The sequence below is a fragment of the Bacidia gigantensis genome (assembly GCF_019456465.1).
Source record: "Bacidia gigantensis strain McMullin 20006 chromosome Unknown contig_245, whole genome shotgun sequence".
NCBI lineage: Eukaryota > Fungi > Ascomycota > Lecanoromycetes > Lecanorales > Ramalinaceae > Bacidia > Bacidia gigantensis.
Window position 1 is genome coordinate 163,032 of NW_025408601.1, and position 22,289 is coordinate 185,320.

Consider the following 22,289-nt stretch of genomic DNA (forward strand, 5'->3'; position numbering starts at 1 on the left):
ACCGATGGTTGAACCTAAATGGTATGCATGTGATTCCCACGCCATCCCGTGCTGGCGGCAAGCGCATGACGACGCTCTTACACCAACATGCGCCTATACCAAAAGCTAGGCCTTCTTCGACCTCACACTCACAGAACAGTATAAATATACAAGTACCAAGTACCCATCTCAGCATGTTTCCTGTTCATCTCAGGACGTCACACTCACATCACCCACCAAAAATGCGCCGCCCTTCACTTTCCCAGACAATCCTCATGGCATCGACCCTCACGACCGCCCTCCCCACCTCCTACAGACTCACCGCCGACACCACCGAAGTAGGCCCTTCCACCGCACCGCAGGAACCAGCCTTCTACTTCGCCAGCAACGTCGGCTTCAGCAACGGCACCTCCTCCTACTCGGCCAAAATCTGGCGTTGCGCGGACTCGCCCGCCACTGTGAGCTGCGCGTCGCAACTCGGTCCGGATAGGCCTGGGCAGCAAAGACTCGATTGCAGTGATCAGGATAAGTGGAATATTCGCGTCCAGCAGCCTACGGATGCTAGCTGTGGGGGCAGTCCGTTGGAGTGTGGGCCTAATTTCTTGATTCAGTATCAGTGAGTTGAGACCCGGAATCTTCGAGTGGTGGTGATGGTGGCTGACTGAATTACAGGAATGTGACGGGCCGGGCTATCTTCCAGGGACAGCCTCTTGGAGCCGGTGGGGATTGGGAAAGTGATGGCAATGGTGGCATGTCAATTACAGGGTATGCAGTCATGCCAGGCTTCTGAACCACTCTGCATGGCTGCTTGGGTGGGCTTTGTATCACTATATCTGTGGGGAGGATTGGAATGGAGAAGATTTCTTGACCGATAGATTAGAATTCGTAGCGTTGGCGCTCTTGTTGGAGTTACATAGCATAGCGTAGCAGCATAGCGAATGAATCTACAGCGTGTGGTATTTGAAGAGCTTTGTCATGACCTTCCCGTCCATCGTCGCCATGGGTTTGACTGGGATCGCTAAAACTTCTTCACCTCGTTGTCTAAACGGTGGAGGTATTTGTGCAAAGTTAGTATGCTAACTATGCTCTATCGCCTTGGCGGGTTTCATCCGCGACTTTCTTAGACCAAGTATTGCTCAAGATGCCATTGATCAGTGGATACGATAAGGAAGACGCTGGGGGGGGGGCCGCTGGCGGAATGATTCTTACAAGTACGAGTCTCTTGCCGGTGCATACTAGTCATGCATGAAGTCGGCCATCTCAGCCGAGGGACGATCGAGAGCGGGGTCATGAGAAGAACTAGCGAGGCCACAAGGCTGAATTACTGGCAATTGACAGTAAGCATTCTTCATGCTTCACTTCTGGCGCGACTTAGGCTGCCCTATCAGCAGCACGGATACACCCTGGCATGACTGCCTTCCAGATTTATCTTGATATCTATGTCATCAAAGAATTATCACTTCGGCTTATACACTTTACACAATTGATAAAGATGGGGATAATTATCACCTTGGCGCTTGTCCGAGATACGACACTCGACGTCGCTGTTGCCGAACAGGTGTCATGATGCCGACATCGGAAAGCTCTATATAGTAGTCGAAGTATTCTATTGTCGATATCATGGCAACTCTGTCACCGAGCGAGGGGAATGAGACTCAAATTGCTGACATCTGGGCTCATGCTGCTGGTATGTACTACTTGCTATCCTAACATTCTCCAGACTTATTCATTGCGCCTGCACAGCTACCTACGCCGATACACTCGGCCAGCGTCCAGCCGCCCAGGGCAGGGACTTGGATTCAGTGGACGCCTTACTTCACCAAATTGATAACCAACAGTCAAGATTTACGGAGTTCAGAGAAAAAAGGCACACGCTGTTCAAAGTTCTCAATAATTTACTGAAACCAGTCGAATTCCTTTGCAGTCTGGCCGGTGGGGGAGCCCAAATAGCTTTTCCTCCGAGTGCACTGGTGTTCAGCGCGGTAATGTATTTGATTGAAGTAAGCCTTTGAGTCTTTTCTCCTCGCGTCGTAATGGATTCCTGACTGACAGAATCTACGCAAAGACAGGTAAAGGTGTAAGTGCTTGCTATGATGCAATTACTACACTTTTTGCCGAGTTAAAGGATTTTACCATGCGCCTGAAAATCCACACAACGCATACTATTCCAGCCGAACTTCGCGAGGTTATCGTGAATATTATCCTGTCTTTGCTTCGTATCTTCGATCTTTCTGCGAAAGCTATTAAGCGTGGAAGAGTGAAGAAGTATTTGACAGGCCTTGTCCTTGGCAAGGACGAGAAAGTAGAGGCTGAGCTGAAGAATTTAGAAAGACTGACGCAGAGTGAGGAGCGAATAGTTGGTGCTTTGACATTCTCAACCGTGACACAGAGCTCTCGAACTTTAGATGGCATCAATAACAACGTGGGCGAGATGAGATCCCAGCTTGCAAACATGAATGTGGGTATCCATGGTGAGTATCAATTGCTATCTTCAGTTCAAACCCAATGCATTCTTTGAAACCATAATGAGCTGACTCGATCGCGTCATGGGTTCCAGATCTGAAAGGAGAATTGAAAGAAGAACGAGATCGGAAGCTACTGGAGGCTTCCCTCAATTCAAGCCACATGCCTCAAGAAATCTTTGAGAGCATATCGCGAAAGCGCATGCCAAATTCTGGCAATTGGGTGCGTGAAGAACCGGTCTTTCAAGCGTGGGTTCGGGATGAAATTTCCACAATATGGTTGTACGGTGGACCCGGAGCAGGCAAATCGTTCACCTCTTCCAACATCGTGCAACATATGACAGCTTCATTTCCTCAAGGTGTTGGTGATACTCGATGGACGTCGGTGGCATATTTCTTTTGCAAAGACTACTCTCAGGAGCTAAGATCAGTCGAACAGATCCTGAGGAGTCTTTCGTTTCAGATATGCCAGAATGACCCGGTCTATGCTAAGTATTGCCTCAGCGTATTCAATTCCATTGGGAGGATCCATACCACCGAAGGCATCTGGCGTACCCTGTTCATTGAATTCTTTCAAAAGGAAGGGCTTGGGAACAAGGCTATTATATTGATAGATGGGCTTGACGAGGCATATGAAAATGAAGTCCCAGAGCTTCTTGAACTTCTCGTCGATCTGCACGAAGAGGTGGACGGTAAAATAAGACCTCGCATTCAGATCGCACTGGTGGGTCGTCCTTTATTAAATCAGGCTATTGACAGTATTCTCGGCGACAATGTTGCTAGCATCTTCGTCTCAGCAAATAAGACATCGAAGGATATGAATGAGTATGTGAAGCAAAGCGTTGGCAAGGTAAAAATTCTCAAACGTGTTTCCCAAAGCTTCAGGCAAGAGGTTGAGAAGAATCTAATGGCAGGAGCCGACGGAATGTTTTTGTGGGTAGACCTGATGATCAAGGAGATCTCGGAGAAACGAAGGATCGATCAAATTCGCCAAACGCTTGCACGACTTCCCAGAGGATTACCAGACACAATACGCCATGTTCTGAAGCGCTTCGCCGACACATCAACGGAGGACACAATTGCAGACCTGAATGAAATCCTAGCTTGGGTTGCGTGTACGAAACGCCACCTGACATTGGGGGAACTCGACACTTTCTTCAAGATCCAATCAGCAGATGGCGAGGGCCTGATTGACATGGAAGGTTTGTTTCTGACTTGCCTAGCTTTGACCTGGGTTACAAGTTGACGTACGGAAAGGAGACCTCCGAACTCGTTATGCATCATTTTTCACCATAACTCGAGTCGACGGGCTTACTACAGAGGACTTGCAAAGCTATCATAAAGAACCCACTGACCTAGAGTCTCTGGTTCCTGATGACGGCGTTGTCTGTTCTACTTCTACCTTAATCAATTCAGATTCAAATGATGGGGAAGACACAAAGACTGAGTTTCAGTCAGATCCTCACACGACAGTAGTCAATTTTGCACACGCCAGTATCGGCGAGTTCTTCCGACAGAACAGTGGAGGCATCGTTGCAGGGGTTGGTCTAGAAATTCACGACGCTCGCCTGAAAGTAACCAGAGCTTGCCTAAACATGTGGTGCAATGATGATGTCTGGGATGCCCTGCAGGAAAACAAGTTTATAACATCTTTTGCCGAGGACTGGATGCAATATGTTGAAGACATTGATTTGTCTGCCATTGAATTAGAATCAAAGTATGAGATCCAGGTCCTCCTAAAGAAGACATTACGCGAAGACAAATATATTAGACGGTGGCTCGGGCTTCTGATCGAGAGATTCAAGGAATGGTACTACTCAGATGCATCTAGTTCGGTCATCAAGAAATGGTTCAAAGATGAGGATATCCATTTCGCTTCTGACGCTGATCAAAGCAACAGCGCGACAATAACACCGTCAGATACGGAGGTTTTCAGACAGGTGACCGAAGTTGCAGCCACTGCATGGCTGGAGGATACTTTGTGGGCTTCTTCGCGCTGTGTCCTATTGATCTGGAGATATATGGACTTGGTGAGGCTCTAACGTGGTTGTCTGTATCCTGGCGGAACTTCAGGCTAATTGTTGTATGTCTATTTCTACAGACAAACCAATTGACGCATAAGATGGATTTGCCAGCATTCTTGGCGAGGAAAGATGTCGGAAGTACGATGGTACGCGAAATCGCAGAATGGGCCAAACGTCCAAAAACGGCTCTATGGCATGCCCGTCTCGCCGAAGCCCTAGAAGAATTCACAAATGAAGAAGATGCATTTAAAGAGTATTGCAAAGCATTGCAGCTTGACGAGAATCTTTGGCTTGCGCATTCTGGCATTGCGAACTATGAGCACCGAAACGAACGGGGAGATAACGCAATCAAGCATATGCTCAAAGCTCAGGAGCTAATTTTGGACGATTCAAGACGTGAGACAAGCTTACGGGACTATCTTTGGCATACATGCCACCAGATTGCCTCCTGGGCGGAAGAAAATGGCAACTCCAAGCTCGCACTTGACAGTTACAAAAAGGCTTTGCAAGTAGTCCCAGATGAGCCGGGTATCATAGGTGGCATGCTCCAGGTACTGGACAGACAGAAGAATTATGAAGCCGTCCTTGGTATCCTGAAAGAATTGGATGACAAAGTTTCGTCAAAACCAGGGTTCTCCACCTTTCAATTGCTGTTGCAAGACCATTTGACATGTCCCCTTAGTTATCTCTACTTCCTTATTGCCAGAACAGCTCGTGAGACGGACCAAAGAGAATTCATCAGAAAGAATCTTGAGTCGACGATGAAAGTGGCCAGAGCAAAATTGAGAATAAGTGATGCAGCTTGGATACACTACTGGCTCGGACATTATATTCTTAGGGAGTTCAAGGACGAAGTGGTTGCTGTGAGAACATGGGAAGCCATGATCAAGTCTTCCAAAACCTCAAAATCGACTTCTCACCTCACTTACGCTGTAGCTCAAGCCTCGATTCAACTCGCGGTCCTGTACTACAATTTAGCATTATTGTCCGATCAGAGCTCCTCAGAATACGATAAAACTGTCCGAAAGATAGAAAGATTATCGCAGCGAAGGGTTCTGGAGGATGATGGTGACAGCACCGAGAAACCCATTTTCCTCTTCTCAACCAACGACACAACTATAACTCTTGGGAGCCTGTATTTACTCATGAAACAAGAAGTCTTAGCTACGGCTTGTTTCAAACCGCATATCAAGCTGGGCATTGACCTGTTGACCGACGACGATCCTGCTAACGACTGGGATGCCTTTGATAAGCTTATAGCAACATTACTAGCGGCAGGTCATGATGACCATGCTGCCGCCGCCTTCACAACGAGATGGCCTGTACGTAAAAATAAGTCAGATTCTAGGCGGGAAAATCAAGGCGAAAATCCCAGTCCTGAAAATGAGTTAGCACTATCGAAGGCCGAATTACCAGTGGCATCGAACATCGAAAGCAATACCGCAACGCCCACGCGGATTGAAGAAGGTTTCGGTGAGCTACCAGAAATGGAGTACGATGAATGGAAGGTTCCTGGACATTGGGGTTGCAATGGCTTCTGCAACGACCGAGAGAGCACTCGAGGCACTAGACACCAGTGTAGAATCTGCGATGGGATAGAGATCTGTGACAGTTGCCTTATATTGGTGAAAGAAGATCGAAGGCCCTTTTTGCTGTGCAATCCGAAGCACGATTACTTCGATGTGCCTCACTTCAAGGAAAGGCTACGTGAAGACACTGTTGTGTACCGAGGCGAAGAGATGGAGGTCAGCAAATGGGTGGAGCAGCTAAGGCGGGACTGGGACGTTTGAACTCGCATTCGCCTTGCCCGGACATTTGCTTGCTTGACCCAAGGCATTGCCGGTGTTTCGATCTTTACACCGCAACGGCTGATATCTCGAGCAATGTGAATGCCAGTCCGGCCTTTCAACTTACCTACAACAACGATATTCTATGGAAATACAACGGGAATGTTTAGCTGCTGAATCACGGCCCTTGTTTCCATGTTCAATTCATCTTAAGTGCCCGACAGTTGCTGTTCCGCCCATTTCACTTTGGAGAACCACTCAACCCTTCGATCAGCATATGCTTCCACACTCGGCTTCTCGCTCGACAACGTATCTAGAATTCCTTCCTAGACTATCTTCAGCTCACAACTCATCAAAAATGACCGGATCGATTCTTCTCGGCCACTTACTTTCAAAACCTTGACTCCCTGATCCACGGCAACGTTACGGCATTAGCATATCTTGCCCAGTCCCGCTCCAACCGACGGCCAATTCGCGATGACCTTTCACTCACCAAAATCCCATTACTCTCCCTCCAGAGCGTAGTCCCGCAGTCCCCGCAAAAGAAAGATGTGATCGTGTTACCAGCATCCGTCAATTTACTGAACTGCTTCGGCTCCCCGGTCTGGAGCTGTAGGGCGGAGGATTCGACAAAGAGGTTGGTGCTGATTACGCTCCCGGATACTCGACGACAGTCGATGCAGTGGCAGATGGACTATTTGAAGGTAGCAGCCGGTGAGCTTTATGTCATAGCAGAGCCGCGGATGGGAGCAATGGGGGATCGGGCGGAGGGGGGAGGGGGGGAAAGGAGGAGACGGGATTTGAGAACAGTACTTTGAATTGGGGCGTTCCGTGGAAGATGAGCGTGCATTTACCGCATACTGGTTTTCTAGTTATTGGCGTTCAAGGAGCAGAGAGGTGAATAGCTTACGGCATGAGCCATGCGTCATTGCGGTGGACAAGTGCTGGGCCATTGTGATCGACTACGGTTGGATATCAAGGAACGTAAATGTCAGAGCATGGTCGGTTAACTTTTCTACACCGTACGTCCGGAGTAATACGGTGATAGCCTCTATCTCCAAGGAAGAATTGTTTACATCATAAATGCGTAGATAGGTGTTATGCCCAATTCTGTGTTGAGACAAACTACGGGATTGAGTAGATGGGCTTATCCGAGGGAAAATAATGACCATATATACATCACTATGATTCAAGTTGAACCCCTAGGTTTAAAACCCTCCTTCCTAAGATCAAAAGCGGCTTTCTGAAAGCTAGTAGTGCTCATCTATAGGAGCATAAGGAAGACGGCGAGAGCTTGAAGATTGAACGTAGCTTCATTATAAGAGAGACTTAGTGCTACTTTTGTAGAGAGTATAGTCACTTATATTAATTTGATATTTGCTTATTAGCTGACTAGTAAAATATTACCCACAAAAGTCCCGGGACTTTTCTGGGTATGTAATGATGAGTCATCACCCCTGTCGTTGGTTGCGGATAGGCTTAGTCATCCAACACTTGGCAGGTGGAGCATCGGACGGGAGTCACCATAAGATTCACCAGTGGTATTTCCTACTTAGTCTGCACGCCAGGCTCCGCTATCCAACCCATTGTACGGTTACATGAGTCTGCTGTCACCTTGGCGTCGCTGCTTAAAGTCAACATCTACCGTGAACCCTTTCCTACAGCAACGAGACGCATGCCATCTTCCACAACGGTCTTTCCATAGCTACAATGCTATGGCGTCCACAAACCAGACACAGCCCCCTGGGAGGCACCTCAAGCTTCTACGGATGCCCTGACACCCTCTATTCGTATCTACAACTCCCTGACACGGAATAAAGACCGTTTCATGCCATCCAGCAAAAACCTGCACATCTCCTGGTATGCATGCGGTCCAACGGTGTATGATGACGCGCATCTGGGACATGCCAGAACGTACGTCACTTCGGACATCCTGCGCCGCATCATGGCGGATTACTTTGGCTTCAGGGTACAGTATGTGATGAACATTACGGATGTTGACGACAAGGTACACAGGGGCCAACGGGTCTACCAGCTGTATAACCTCACATCTTCTAGAACCTGCCACTAATACTCTCTAGATTATCCTCAGAGGCCGCCAACAATACCTGCTCCAAAGATACAAATCAACTAGACCCAGTGACCTGTCTACCACTCTTCAAGCACTCTCATATCACCTCTCGAAAAACCTCCAATACTCCGATCCAAACGCAGCCCCTGTCAAGCTCGTATCTACCCTACCTAAGACGTATCATGACATTTTGAGCCGGGATTCACAATCAGACACAGAAGCAAAGACGAAAATGCATATCAAGACGGCTCTGGCTGCAGCTGGCGCATTGAAGAATGTAGGAGCGGGCGGGAAACCAACAAATGTGGACGATATTGCATTGGATGAAATTCTGATGCCTTATCTTGATCATGAGGAGGGAAAATCTGTCGATGCTAAAGATCACAGTATATTCACGGGTCTGACGCAACGATATGAAGAGAGGTTCACGAAGGACATGCGAGATCTGAATGTCCTTGATCCTGATCAGCTTATACGAGTCAGCGAGTCCGTGCCTCAAATAGTAGAATTTGTTGAAGGAATTGAACGCAATGGTTTCGCTTATCAGACATCCAAAGGCGTATATTTTGACGTGGAGGCATTTGAGAAGGCCGACAACTACTATGCACGTCTTGAGCCTTGGAATCGAAATGACGCTGCTCTTCAAGCTGATGGTGAAGGTGCAATAACAGGGAAAGAGTCCAAAGGAGATCCTGAGAAGCGGTCGCAAGCCGACTTCGCGTTGTGGAAGCTGTCGAAGCCGGGGGAGCCAAGCTGGCCAAGTCCTTGGGGCGAGGGAAGACCAGGATGGCATATTGAGTGCTCAGCGATGGCCTCTGAAAAGCTAGGAAACAAGATTGATATACATTCTGGAGGTGTCGATCTAGCCTTTCCTCATCACGACAATGAATTAGCGCAAAGTGAAGCTTACTGGGTAGACAAAGCGCACAAACAGCAACACCAATGGGTCAACTACTTTCTTCATATGGGTCATCTATCGATATCGGGAGCAAAAATGTCAAAATCACTGAAGAATTTTACTACGATACGTGATGCCCTAACCCGTGGCGTTTGGACGTCGCGACAGCTTCGCATAGTACTACTCCTCGGGTCATGGAAAGATAGTGTTGAGATCACAGACGAGCTGAAGCAGGAAAGTGTCGCGTGGGAGGGAAGAGTAAACGAATTCTTCATTAAAGTCAGGAACTCATTAGAAAGCGCAAAAGTGCATCTGGATCTTGACGAGCAATGGAACAAGGATCCTCTGGCACTCGCTATTATGTCTACAGACGCCCACTCACTAAGCCCACAAAAAGAGAAGTACCCAGATCCTCTCGAAGTTTCTTTTCAGCAAGCGAAAGAAAAGGTGCACAATGCTCTTGCTGACTCTTTCCACACCCGTATTGTGATGAGTAGTATCCTAGAACTAATTACGAAGTGGTATTCTGCTGGTTCTAATGTGCAGCCGCTTGTGTCACACCGTATCGCACGATGGATCACTGCAATTGTCAACATGTTTGGACTCAATGGTACAGCGAGACCGACCGACGTATCGCTTGGATGGTCTGGCCTGGACGTATCGGAGAATGCACGACCTGCTCTGGTAGCCATTTCAAGTCTTCGAGACGAGATTCGAGGAAAGGCTAAGAACGAGGGTGACCTTACCCTGGCTGATATTCATGACGCCGTTGCGACTAGCAAGCAGCAGTCAAGTGTGCTTCGCCCCGACCAACCTTTCGCGGACGTCATGGAATTCTTCCAGACATCTCTTGAGTCAATTGTCGATGAAGCTGGCCTTCAACTTCGTGTATTACGAATCGCTGACGAAATTCGAGACAAAGCTCTTTTTGATCGAGACATTGACCTGGAGGACCAAGACGGCAATAAGCCGGCCCTAATCAAGCCCCTGACAAAGGAAAAACGCGAAGAGCGGAAAGCGAAGGAGGAGCGAGAGCTGCAGAAGGCGAAAGCGAAGCGGCAACGAGAAGCTGAAGCTGCTCAGAGGAAGGACCAGGGGAGACTGAAGCCTTCGGATATGTTCAAGGTCGGTGCCTACCTGGATCAATTCAGAGAGTGGGACGCCGCCGGACTCCCGACCAAAGATAAGGAAGGCAACGAGCTGGCGAAGAGTAGAACAAAGAAGCTCAAGAAGGAATGGGAGGCGCAAACAAAAAAGCATGCTGCATGGTTGAAAGAGCAAGGGACATGAGTCAGGGGTGTATAGGTATGTATGATGTTGCATTGATGTGAGCGCATGAAGAGAAAAGTGCTACGACGATGCATTTAGCGAAAGATACCCTTGTTATCAAATTACTTTTTTCAAAGTCATTCGTCGTTTCTCTCTGGAAAAATCTCGTCGGTTGTACAGCGTTGGGAGCAAACTCTGCATGGTACTGAGATACGTGAAGTTTTATAACGCTACATCCTGACCGTGACATGTTTCTTGGGGTGAGCTTTTCATCCTTGGATGGTGGGCCCCAGATTCTCAAGTTAGGGGTTTCGCAATCCACTGCAATCGTCTGGTTTTTCCAGTCGTCTCCGACAATAATCAGCGGATGAAGTCTGCAATTCCTTATCTCGCACATCTACAAAGTATGCTATTTGCGGCAAACCCTGAAGCAATAGGGCAAATATCCGGGTCTTTCCCCCCGCGAAACACAGCCCACGAAACCTAGGGATGTATCTTCATGAAAAAATGTTCCTCATGCGGCTGCGCCAAGCGGATGTCAAGTCTCACCTCAATACCTACCTAATCTGCGGCTATCAACGCCTGTTGGTTTGGACAAGAGCCCCATTTAGCCTTCCTTTTCACCATCGAAAATCTCTATAAAGCTTCACCAATCCAATCCAATCCAATACCAAACCATCCCATCCCATTCTTGTCACAGTCTTCCATCTCGAACGAAAACACGAAAGAAAATGCGCACATCCACAATCCCCCTCCTCCTCTCCACCATTATCGCAACCACGTTCGCAGCAGCTCTCCCCGCCAGCGGCGCCCCTACATCCCTCCCGCACCAGGCTTCTACCTAAGCGCCGAAGTCGCCTTCAATCGCGCCGCTGCTATAGCGTATTACTGGCTCCTAGTCGCTCCTGGCGATGATAGGCAGGCTGGTATACTCTGCAGTGCGGCACTGGGCGCAGATCGGCCGGGCGAACAGGCTTTGAATTGTTCTTCTTCTGGTGGGGGTGGTACGGATGGTACGGATTGGAATGTGAGAGTGCAGCAGTCGACGGATCCGGATTGTGGGCGCAATCCGTTGTTGTGTGGGCCTAATTTTCTGTTGGGGTATAAGTGAGTTTTCCTTCTTGGTTTTTTTTGAAAGGGACGGGGGGTTTGGGAGGGGAAATGCTGATGAGACGGTAGGGATACGACGGGCAGGGAGAACTTTGAGCAGTTCAAGCCGCTGAATTCGAGTGCTGCGCAGGATGCTGGGAAGAAATGGCGTTATGCTGATGAGAACGGAGGGCTTGTGATAGAGAATTTGGCGGTCCCGAAGGGGCCGTGAAGGTGCGTGGGTGGGATTGGCCGTGGGGTTGTGAACGTGTCTTTCGGAAAATAGAACACATGGGAAATAGCCGACTTCGTCTTCCGATACAGAGGTACGAGGGATGTTGAGTGGGATATGTTCCTGCTTCCGACACATGGTAGTACGTTAAGCGCACCGCGAGTCTTACCGGGGCTAATACCACTGCATGGGGGCGCTTTACGCGTCCTCCACCATGTGAAATTCAATTTTACCTTGTCGGAGTCACCAGGAGCCACTTCTCTCCAAACGCAGCTATGGTGACATGCTCTCATCACTCTTTCCCCTCCTGCCCTCGCTTTCCCTCTGCACAGTCAAAGCTAATTGGTTTGGACACTCGCATCCTTGGACGGGGGTGTGACTTCACTTTGATCAAAGGTTGCCTTTCATTGGATGTCAATGTCTGAGCCGTGGATAGCGAGTGAAGAGACTCTGGTGGTGTCCGAGGTCCAATAAGGTATAGAATCTGTGGAGGCAAGAATATGCAGACTTGGCTTTCCAAGACAACGAAAATGTAACACCCGCTCATCTGGATGTCGCGCAGGTGTTGCCGTTCTATGTAGCGTCGAGGTGAGCGGAGGGTACAGGCGATCACCCACCATCGCGCGACCATAAGGAGGCTTCTCATCCGAGGCCTGGGGAGCAGTGAGATCGGGGCACAATTCCATCTGCTTGGCGTATTGAGGTATCAAGCGATCAATATACTCTGCTTACTTGGACGCATGATCGTATCCACCGATTTGTCGAGATGGTCGGAGGTAGGTCTGCAAGACAAGGAGATCTGGCTAATCTAGCTTCTACTGAACTATAAAGTCTTGTACATTGCTCACAGGATCTTTAGCAGCGAAAGCCTGCCCGTCCATAAGTCCGTGGACATACGCCTCACCATGAAAAGCATACGTCTCACAGCCTACATTCTTCCTAAAAATGAACGGTGTATGCGCAGCCGAGACAATGCAGATGTCATCCCCTGGCTCAATGGTTTCCAAGCCAACGCCGATAGTACCATTCGTCGTGGTAAAGAAGTTCGTGTGCCGCCAGGTAATCTTCATCGCGCTCTTATATCTGTCAAAAGCTATCTGATTGGCATTACTTTGAGTCCCCTGTTGATCCGAAGGCTGTTTGCAGAAATCACGAAAGCGTTGTGTAGCGAGCTTGTAGTCTGCACGGATTTGGTCCATGGAGTAATGGGACCGCGTAACGGTCATGCCGGCCACGAGAGTTGTCACATGTTGAACTGGGACTTCTTCTTGAGCGCCATAAATTTGCCTTGACAATCGAAGACAGGCTTCTTCACACTCTACCACTTTGGCGGCGCTCCTTGGGTCGTATTGAGCCGCGTCAATGTATTTCCATGCTAGCGGAAAGGTGGATTTGACACCATCCATCAGCACGCCACGCATTTGCAAAGAGCCGGGTCCAGGACCAATCTTGATGGAGGATGGACCCGCTTTATCGCTGTGGCTAGGCATGACGCCAGCTGCGTAATGTTTTCCCAAAGAGTTCATTGAATTCTCAAACTGAAAGTCGGGGCACCATGAGGGCAATTCAAGGCATCGACCGCGAGATGGGACCATCGACAGAGCCCTTGGGCCTTCGCTCTCAATCAGCGCCGTGAAAAGTTGAATAAATGTGTGCCAGTATTGCTCGCGGTTAGTTGGTGAATAGTCTACACGAATTTTATTTCGCATCTCAGAGGGCAGTATTGCCAAAACACCATACACCCTGTCGACCGGCTCCTTCGAAAGCTTGCGACGAGCCATTTCTAGCAGACTCATACAGTTGATAATTCTACCATCTTCGATCATGTCTCTCAGAATGTCGAGTATTGGTACGGCAGAGAAACCGTGGTCAGGCAATTCTGGGTTGTTGTAGGGGATTTTATGATGTTGTAGTACATCGTCAACCATTCTCGTGATCCGATAGTTATTTGCGAATTTGACCATCTGTTGCCACGTGACCGCTTGTTCTCCACACAAGACGTAGATGTCCTTTGCCAGCAAAACTTCCTGCATAACCCAGAGCCGTGTGAACCACTTTCTGAAATACAGTCGGGTGATTGCTGGCCAGATCGGATCATCAAAGGTTGGTAGATCGTATGATGCCAGAGAGGAACGATCTACTGCCTCAAGATTATCAACCACACTGAAAGTCTCATTAAGAGAAGCAAGACAGCTCATCGCGAGATCACTATTGTCGGAGACCGGTCCAAGCCAGATGTAGACCTTCTGAGCAAGAGCATAGATTTGGCTCATCAGCGGCACTTGCGCCGCCTTCTCCTGGTCATTACTTTGATTGATGCAGATTGCGTCCACCCAGAGCAGCTGGGAGCCTACTTGTTTGTGAAGCATTTGAAGACCAAGGCATAGATTTTGCGAGATTCTGATTGTTCTGCCATCACATTTCACACATTCGGACGCTTCTTCATCGCCCCAGACGTATGATAGAGCACAGTATGAAGGAACGTCATTGACTGCATGGTGATGCACTTGGCATGAGATGCTCGTGGCTGTGGTAACAATCGTAAAGAGGCGAATGGTTTCAGCATTGATCGGTGTGTATTGATATACTTCTTCATTCGCCATACTGGCCGAGAAGAAAGATCATAGATCTAATCAAGACCTTTGAGCTGAGGTCATCGGGATGAGACCCTATCTACACTGTGCTCGCTCCTCCATGTCCATATGATTGGCGATTTGAAGAAGAGCAATTGCTCCCGAGGGTCGGTCAGTCAAGCAGCCTAATGGAATCGCTCTAGTATGGTGAACCTAACGTAGGAAGGATCGGGCAGCTGCTCACCAGGATCACCCGTGGGTACAATTCTTATGTCTTGGCAACGGTCATGCATTAGAGCATGCATAAAGCGCACAATTATTGTCATTAGGTAAAGAATTCTTCTCCCCACCTCGCATCTTCTCTGCCACATCACACCCACAATAATGTCTCCCTCAAGAGGCTCTTCAATCGACATCGAAGCCCTCAGCGGCATCTGTGGCTCCATCTCAATTGCCTGCTGGGTCGTCGTCTTCTCTCCTCAGATCATAGAGAACTTCCGCCGATCATCGGCAGAAGGCCTTTCGCTATCCTTCATTGTAATATGGCTTGCGGGAGATGTTTTCAATATTCTTGGAGCGGTCTTGCAGGGTGTTTTGCCCACCATGATCATCCTCGCTATTTACTACACCGTTGCTGACCTTGTCCTCCTCGGTCAATGTTTCTACTACAAGGGATTTACACTGAAGGATGAAATTGCAGAAGAGGAAGCCATTGCACCTGATGAAGAGAGATCACAAGATGCAAACGAGCGTACATCCCTACTGCCATCTCCTATGCCCGATTCGCGTACACCACCACGCCCGCGCATCAGCGACGCCGATCGGGGCAAACGCAGCTCCTTCTCTTCAATTCATTCCTACATTTCTGCGGCCAGCGCCAGCAACGTAGACGCAACCTATCTTTCGCCAGCAACGCCTTTCATCCCTCCAAAGACCGCAACATCTACGCCTGCCGCAGCTGAGACTCTCAAGCCTACCCCCTCCCTTAAGACTTTTACTTTCAATACCAGCATTTTGATCGTTGTCTGTGGTGTAGGCGTGTTGGGCTGGTGGCTATCCACTCGCTCCACACATATCGGCTATCTTCATGGAAGCAATACAGATGGCATTGTTACGGTCGCGACATCGGACGAAGAACTCAGGTTCGACCTATGGGGTCAAATCTTCGGCTACCTCTGTGCAGTGCTGTATCTGGGTAGCAGGATCCCGCAAATTCTTCTCAATCAGCGGAGAAAGAGTACAGAAGGTGTCAGCATGCTGTTCTTCATTTTCGCATGCGTGGGCAATGCTACATATGTGATGAGCATTTTTGCTTACGAGCCGGCGTGTGCGGGGTTGTCGGGATTGCATGGCTACGGGGGTGGAGATCTTGGCCAAGGGCCCAAGAACGATGAAGGGGGCGGATGTCTACCTCATGAGTGGGCGGAGCAGTATGGGAACTACATTGCTGTCAACGCGAGCTGGCTCATTGGCAGTGCTGGTACGCTGGTGCTGGACCTGATTATCTTTGCGCAATTCTGGATCTACCGGGATATGGGGTCTCATAATGAAACTGGTTAAAGAAAACGATTCAACTGGATTGATCATTGGCCCAACAGCACATACTTCAAGACCGTCTCCTACAGTCGACTTGCCTTGACGTAATGACCCTTGATGAGAATGGTCACCTCTAACCGCAATTTGCTTCCTTCCTTTGACATCATCAGGGTGAACGGGACTCGGAAAGTACTGGGTATTCTATGACCACTGACGAAACAATTATATCGGGAAAGACACGAAACTCCCGTCCATCTGTAGCCCTGATAATTACGGTCCTATGTCGAAGGTCAATTGATTTCTCCCCGCCTGTTGGTTCTGACAAGGAGCGCGTAATACGTCGCCCTGGACGTAACTACAAAACATCATTAATGCTTGTCATTATTCCATGAGGCTGGAGAAATATCTTGAAATAAGGTTAATCGATCGTCGCGTAAGTCATACGAAACATCGAGCTTGACAAAGTCTTGGTGACCCATGTGGAGGCTGTAACACGGCTACTTGAATGAGCCGTCTTTGTTCACTAAGCGACGAAACATCCCCTGACTAGATTCATGCCAGCCGAGTATTTGGATCCTCAGCGACACTATATATTCATGATGTCTTTCTACATCTTCATCTCAACCAATCGACCTACTCAATACAATACCCCTCAGACTAAGCACATCGTCAGTCAAAAACAACCAGCATTATGCATTTCTTGACCGCCTCCCTCGTTTTCACCATCACTCCCCTCCTCTTAGATACAGTCCAAAGCATTCCATGGAGCCATTCTGCTACCCTCCCAGGTCAGACACTCACTCTCATAAGTGATACCTCGATACAGCTCACGATAAACCCTACACCCATTGGTGGACAATTGCTTCCAGACTCCGTCATTCTCGCCCTCAACATGGTCTCTAGCCAGCTCACGGCAGCCCTGAGCGAGAACGCTTCCGCCGTCTATGTCCCTGGCACTCCCAACCTTGAGGGTGCCTTCGCCCCTGAGCCCGCCGGACCGACTTCCGTTCCTCATCCTTCGGAGCCTTCGGCTATCCCCCCCAGCGGCAACCCAACGTCTCTTCAGGGTGTACAGTATAGTGTCTGGCAGACTCAAGACCAGTACAATACCTTGCAAAAATTTACCATACAGGGTTTGCAAGATATTTGCCAGACACTTCAGGGGGGATGGGCTAATGGAGGAGGAGCATCTCTCCATGAGAGTGTTATTTCTGTCACAGCACAAGGTGTAGTCATTGGGCATGGATGTTTCAGTGCCCGCGAAAATGGATGCACCGCTTAAAGCGATCGAGGCGAGGAGCAAAGCTCGATTTGGGCAAGATCCAGTTCGATAGAGCTGCCTGGATCCTTCAAACGGAATTGGCTTGTTGCTCTACCTGTTTACAGAGATGGACTAGAATTTTCGGGGCGAAAGGTTCCGAAGTGGCTTGATAATCGCTATGCATCGACATAGGATGCTACTAAATTGAATATTCGTTACCAATCTGACGAGCATTTGTAAGATTTAAATTTTAAGGCGAAAATATTCCGTGAAATATGTCTTACGTCTTTGTCATGGTCTCTGCTGGACAGAATTTTAGACGTGGGACTTGGTATTCTGCAAGATCAAACGTTTTTTCACGCGAGGACGAGCAGGTTCAATGTGTTGCTTGTGGCTATATTCAGATTGGTGGTATGAAAAGGGGCCGAGAACTATACGCGACAATATGATATTGAAGGAGGCCTTGATCAAGCAATTGCCTGCTGCGATGTTTGGAAGTATGCCGTTAAGTCTGAAAACATCCCGTTTCTGCTCGAAATAGCAAGAGAGCAGGGGCCCATGCAAGTAGCTTGGTCGATGTCTGAGCTTGACACATTCAATTAAGGTTGATCGTGGTCGCATAAACGATGCCAAAGGTTTATATACTACGAAACAGGGGGAAACAGGGCAAATGACGACCGTGCGATGAGGCTGTGAAATTAAGGCGAAACAGGAGCCGCCTCGGGCTCACGATCCGAGTATCGCGTAGCCAAATGTTCCTGATACCAACATACGCCAGTCCAAATGGCAGCTCAATGGCGAATTGGACATCACATCGAACCTTCTGGATAATAATAGCATACAGTTGAGGGACAATAAATTAGGCTGCCTTAAGACACGGCCAACACTATCACGCCGAGAAGACAAGCCCGCGCTTTCTATATAGTCCCAAGCCATCACTTCGACACAAAGCTCTCGACTACTCTTGATCATAGAATCTTCCTTCCCAACTCCTCCACAAACAAATCATATATCAAATCCTTCCTTCTTGTCTAAGCATCTACACCCACATCAGCCACCATGTACTTCTCCAACACGCTCCTCGCACTCGCCCCCCTCTTCCTCACCTTCAGCAGCTCAAACGCCGCACCCAGCAGCTCTAACAATACCATTGGCAACCATATCCCCAACCCCAACTACGACCCCCAACTCCCCCTCTCCCAGACCCCCCTCCAAAAAGACTCTTCCCTCAACATCTACATCAGACCCTCCTCATCCACCCCAATCAACAATGCCGCCCTCTACAGCGCCCTCATCGAGCTCACGCAAGCCCTCACACAAGCCCTGCAGGACCAGCCCAACGCGCCCTACCACCCAGGCGAAGGGCTCTCACTCTCGGGCACCTTCGTGCAGAGTCCCACCGACCCCGTCGACATCGGCGCCGACGTGCACTTCGGCCAGACGTGGGCCCAGTACAACAATACGAACGGGCAACCATTCACGTGGAGCGGCATGCTGGACATTACGAAGACTTTGGCGGATTTCGTGACGGACCCGGCGAATGCGCCCTCGGGCTCGTACTATGAGAGTCAGATTAAAATTGGGAGGGGTGGTGATACGACGCTGGCGGGCTGGGATCGTGTGGATGTTGTTGGTGGCGGGTGCTTTAGTCCGAAGAGGGGCGGGTGCAGTACCGCTACTTAGATGGATGCGTGCGCTGGAGCGAGGGGAGGGGAGGGGGTGAAGAAGGTTGTGGACCTTGCTTGGGGACTGAAGCTCAGTGCGGGCGTGGGGAGAGAGTCAGATGGGAGTGACTGTCGGTGGCTCATGAGAGAATATTTCGGTGTCTGTTGAAATCGGGCTAACCTTTTACGATCAAATACGAAGGAATCTCGTCTATGGTCTTGACTTTCCTTTCCCAATGCTGTTTTGAGTCCCGGAAATCAGAGCTGAAGGCGAATGGCCTTTTCTTTCCCTTGGAACGCTGTCTGGTATCCAATGAATGGGAAAATTACAGTATGGTATTTCTACTAAGATGCATCATTAGAAGCAGTAGTTCATTGTGGAAGTAAATTTGTACTGCCCGGCCAGGGAGAGATAGCCGAACAAATGACTCCTTTGATTTTTGCGGACGATTTTTTTCGTTTGCCGAGAAGGTCCAAATCAAACGATATTAAAGCTGTGATACTACTATCGTATGCTGTGAAATATACGAAATTGCCTCATGGATTGTAAGGCAAGTGAGAGAACAGTGCCAGAGCTTGTTTGGTAAAGTCTGGCCCAACTTTATTCAATCTAATCATGATTCTCCACTATCCCTCAATCGCCATAGCAGAGCAAATCCTTGATCTGCAAGCTTGAGACAGTGTGCGTTGTATGTTACAAAGTAATTAATCTGACAGGTTGTACGAGACTTGGCTGAGCGCCTTCGATATGTATCCACTCACCCAGGAGTATCACAACGGACATGAATCGATCCAAATAAACACAGCTAAAATCCTTCATAGTGATCGCCAAAAGCCTCAAATCAACTCAATGACCACAAGGAGCAGGACAAACCCCCGGCGCGCCCGGATCAGCCCAGTGCTCAAAATCCGGGCAAGCACACGCCCCAACGCCCTCTCTTGAAATCTGCCCATCCTTCTTCAGCGGGATCTGCACTTCATAAGGTTTCACGCCCCCCACATTCCTGCAATACGCATCTCGTCCTTGCATCGTTCCCTTGACGCGGATCACGGTCGGGACGATCTTGAGCGCGCAGTACCATGGCCCGTCACATGGCGCCTGGCCACCTTCTGCTGTCCCGGTCTCCTCGGTGTGGGAGAACTCGGTGTTGACGCCTGCGCTGATGATGTCGAGGATGTTGATGCCTAGGTCGCCGCCGACGCTCCAGCTTGTGCCGATTGTGTAGCTGTTCTCTCGAGTGTTGACGCAATCTTGAGAATTATTGTGAGTAAGATGTGTAGAGATTTGGAGGAGATGGGATTGCACTTACCTTTGGTGAAGCAATAGCCGGCTGTCTGGGTTGGGTTTCCTGGCTCGGTGTCTTGGCTGTCGATGTGGACTGTGTAGGGAGGATATCTGCATTCTGCTGTCCCAGGGCCGATGGGGTTTGCCATAGGATTTGCCATCGTGACGGCAGAGCAATATGCAAGGGCTGCAATTGCGATGGGTCCGAATGAATGCATCTCGTATAGGGGTTTAAGTGAGGAAGCTGAACTTGTGTTATGATCTGAGAAAAGAAATCGGAGTATGTCAGTCTTGTCCTTAATCGGTGACAACGGCGATGGGTGCTCACAAGACCAGGGACAAGAAGGCACAATATATATCTATGATCTCACTCTATAATTGTAAGGCAGACCATCCGGACTGAGTTGAGCATCTTGCCAATGCTGACTGCAGACATATGAAACAAACCTAAAGCCGATATATCGCTCGAACGGGATGATACAACCAAGTCCACATCGTTGAGGCTACCGGCACCGCCTCAAGATGAGATGACGGCTTGCGTTTATTTTAAAGCATGGGGCCATATCGAAACCTCAGGCGCGCTTCATAATTTCGAGATATCAAGGCCTCTGAAAGGCTTGAAGAGCCCATAAGCATGTCTTCAACTCTGAGTATCACGCCCATCAGAAAGGAAAGAATTCTTCTTTGTAGTTCACATAGCATAGGATGGTCTTCCAGCATGCCACCAACCGAATTCTTCCAATTATGATGATATTGCGTCAAAAAAAAGAGCCCCAAATTCCAAAAACAGCCGCACCGCAGCCCTCACGCACCAAGAAGCGAGAATCGCTGCGGCACGTCAAAGAAGTGACGTCTCTTCCACATAGTAGTCGGACGCCTTAAGTTGTTTCCTTGAACTAGCCCCTTTACCCGCTCCTGTCGCGCACCAGATCCGAAGATCTCAATGCGGCGGAGATTATAGCTCATCGAAACAGCCAATCAATACGTTCGGAAGAGTCTCCGGCGTCTTGGCGAGAGAAAGTTTGTATGATTGAAGGCTTTATCTAGTCAGGGGCATAGGTCCTTATGGCGCAGGGCTGTGCCAGATGAGGAGATGTAGATTGGGTGGTCTTGAGACCGTTGTACCCCTGGCACGCCTGAACCGAAATGATATCACCTCCTTTCCCAAATTCAGACGGTAGCGATCTCTGTGTTTGTACCTGTGGAGTTCACCGCCGCGCAGGATATTCGGAATGATTATTGATTAGGAGAAAAGGCTGATTCTGTCACCGTCATTCTTACTCGAGGTATTGGAACCTTGGACAATATCAAAGACGCTCTGTGAGTGAGCGTGTCAACATTTCATGAGAATGCTAGACTTAGCTGCCGTGGATTCCGATACGAGGGAGCGCAGCTAGTTTGAGGCATCCAGCACCGAGAACTATGTTGCCGAAAAGCCACTTCGGTTTGTTAGAGTGGCAATGAGAGCGATATTCAAAGTTCAAGTTGAAGTATTGTCTCTTGTAAGTGTTGTTTGACTCTAAGAACCTAATATAGTGGTGAGCGTACACGCGAACAAGTCTGGCCAACATGTCCACATTTGTGTTCAGGCAGTTTTTTGTTCTTCTGACTTGGCTACAGCATACATCTTAACTTGTGAATCGTGTTGAGTTGAGCGATCTGACAATTTGCGTGCCTTTTATTCATGATCGGAATTACTGTTTATTCCTTCAAGACAAAGCCCTTGTTTCTCTTGTTTCTCTTCGGCATCCGGATCGCACGCGGCGGTATTGTAAGCTTGTACCGAATCGTTGAAGAAAAGAGTATTGAGTACATCAGTTTCGGACATATTCATTGGCACTGACAGACCCGCTGCACCCCTGTTATATCTCAAGGCCGAGTACAAAAAGCTTTGAAGGTAAATTCAATGCTTTACAGCCATAGCATTGATTCTAAGGTAGCAAACTCCCACTTTGATTCAGGACTGCCTGCTGTCTTAGTAATGAGCAGACTTGGAAGAAACAAAGGCTTCGTAGCGAAGGGATTCGTCGTAATACTTTTGCAAATCTCCAGTTGCTTGACCATTTTAACTGAACAGTCGAGATACCAGCAGCTGCTGGCCACCTCATTTGCCACTGGTGAACAATCTTCGGGCTTGCGATTCGCCGTGTCATCAAAGA

At 48.8% G+C, this 22,289-nt stretch overlaps 7 protein-coding genes across 7 annotated transcripts; 6 read left to right on the top strand and 1 right to left on the bottom strand.

The window, feature by feature from the left end:
• Window positions 1–221: 221 nt before the first annotated feature.
• KY384_005147 (uncharacterized protein) lies at window positions 222–769 on the top strand (the record flags this gene model as incomplete). Its single annotated transcript, XM_044813648.1, has 2 exons — window positions 222–595; window positions 652–769. 2 exons carry the CDS (start codon window positions 222–224, stop codon window positions 767–769), a joined length of 492 nt encoding a protein of 163 aa, XP_044668949.1.
• An 830-nt stretch (window positions 770–1,599) lies between these two features.
• Window positions 1,600–6,255, top strand: KY384_005148 (uncharacterized protein; the record flags this gene model as incomplete). Its single annotated transcript, XM_044813649.1, has 6 exons — window positions 1,600–1,666; window positions 1,723–1,979; window positions 2,045–2,450; window positions 2,510–3,643; window positions 3,699–4,471; window positions 4,543–6,255. 6 exons carry the CDS (start codon window positions 1,600–1,602, stop codon window positions 6,253–6,255), a joined length of 4,350 nt encoding a protein of 1,449 aa, XP_044668950.1.
• Window positions 6,256–8,197: 1,942 nt separating this feature from the next.
• Window positions 8,198–10,511, top strand: KY384_005149 (uncharacterized protein; the record flags this gene model as incomplete). Its single annotated transcript, XM_044813650.1, has 2 exons — window positions 8,198–8,260; window positions 8,334–10,511. The coding sequence occupies 2 exons, from the start codon at window positions 8,198–8,200 to the stop codon at window positions 10,509–10,511; spliced, it is 2,241 nt and encodes a 746-aa protein (XP_044668951.1).
• Window positions 10,512–12,626: 2,115 nt separating this feature from the next.
• On the bottom strand, window positions 12,627–14,414 carry KY384_005150 (uncharacterized protein; the record flags this gene model as incomplete). The annotated part of the gene is made up of 1 exon (XM_044813651.1): window positions 12,627–14,414. One exon carries the CDS (start codon window positions 14,412–14,414, stop codon window positions 12,627–12,629), a length of 1,788 nt encoding a protein of 595 aa, XP_044668952.1.
• A 354-nt stretch (window positions 14,415–14,768) lies between these two features.
• Window positions 14,769–15,944, top strand: KY384_005151 (uncharacterized protein; the record flags this gene model as incomplete). Its single annotated transcript, XM_044813652.1, has 1 exon — window positions 14,769–15,944. The coding sequence occupies one exon, from the start codon at window positions 14,769–14,771 to the stop codon at window positions 15,942–15,944; it is 1,176 nt and encodes a 391-aa protein (XP_044668953.1).
• A 667-nt stretch (window positions 15,945–16,611) lies between these two features.
• Window positions 16,612–17,202, top strand: KY384_005152 (uncharacterized protein; the record flags this gene model as incomplete). Its single annotated transcript, XM_044813653.1, has 1 exon — window positions 16,612–17,202. One exon carries the CDS (start codon window positions 16,612–16,614, stop codon window positions 17,200–17,202), a length of 591 nt encoding a protein of 196 aa, XP_044668954.1.
• A 1,038-nt stretch (window positions 17,203–18,240) lies between these two features.
• Window positions 18,241–18,864, top strand: KY384_005153 (uncharacterized protein; the record flags this gene model as incomplete). The annotated part of the gene is made up of 1 exon (XM_044813654.1): window positions 18,241–18,864. The coding sequence occupies one exon, from the start codon at window positions 18,241–18,243 to the stop codon at window positions 18,862–18,864; it is 624 nt and encodes a 207-aa protein (XP_044668955.1).
• Window positions 18,865–22,289: the final 3,425 nt, after the last annotated feature.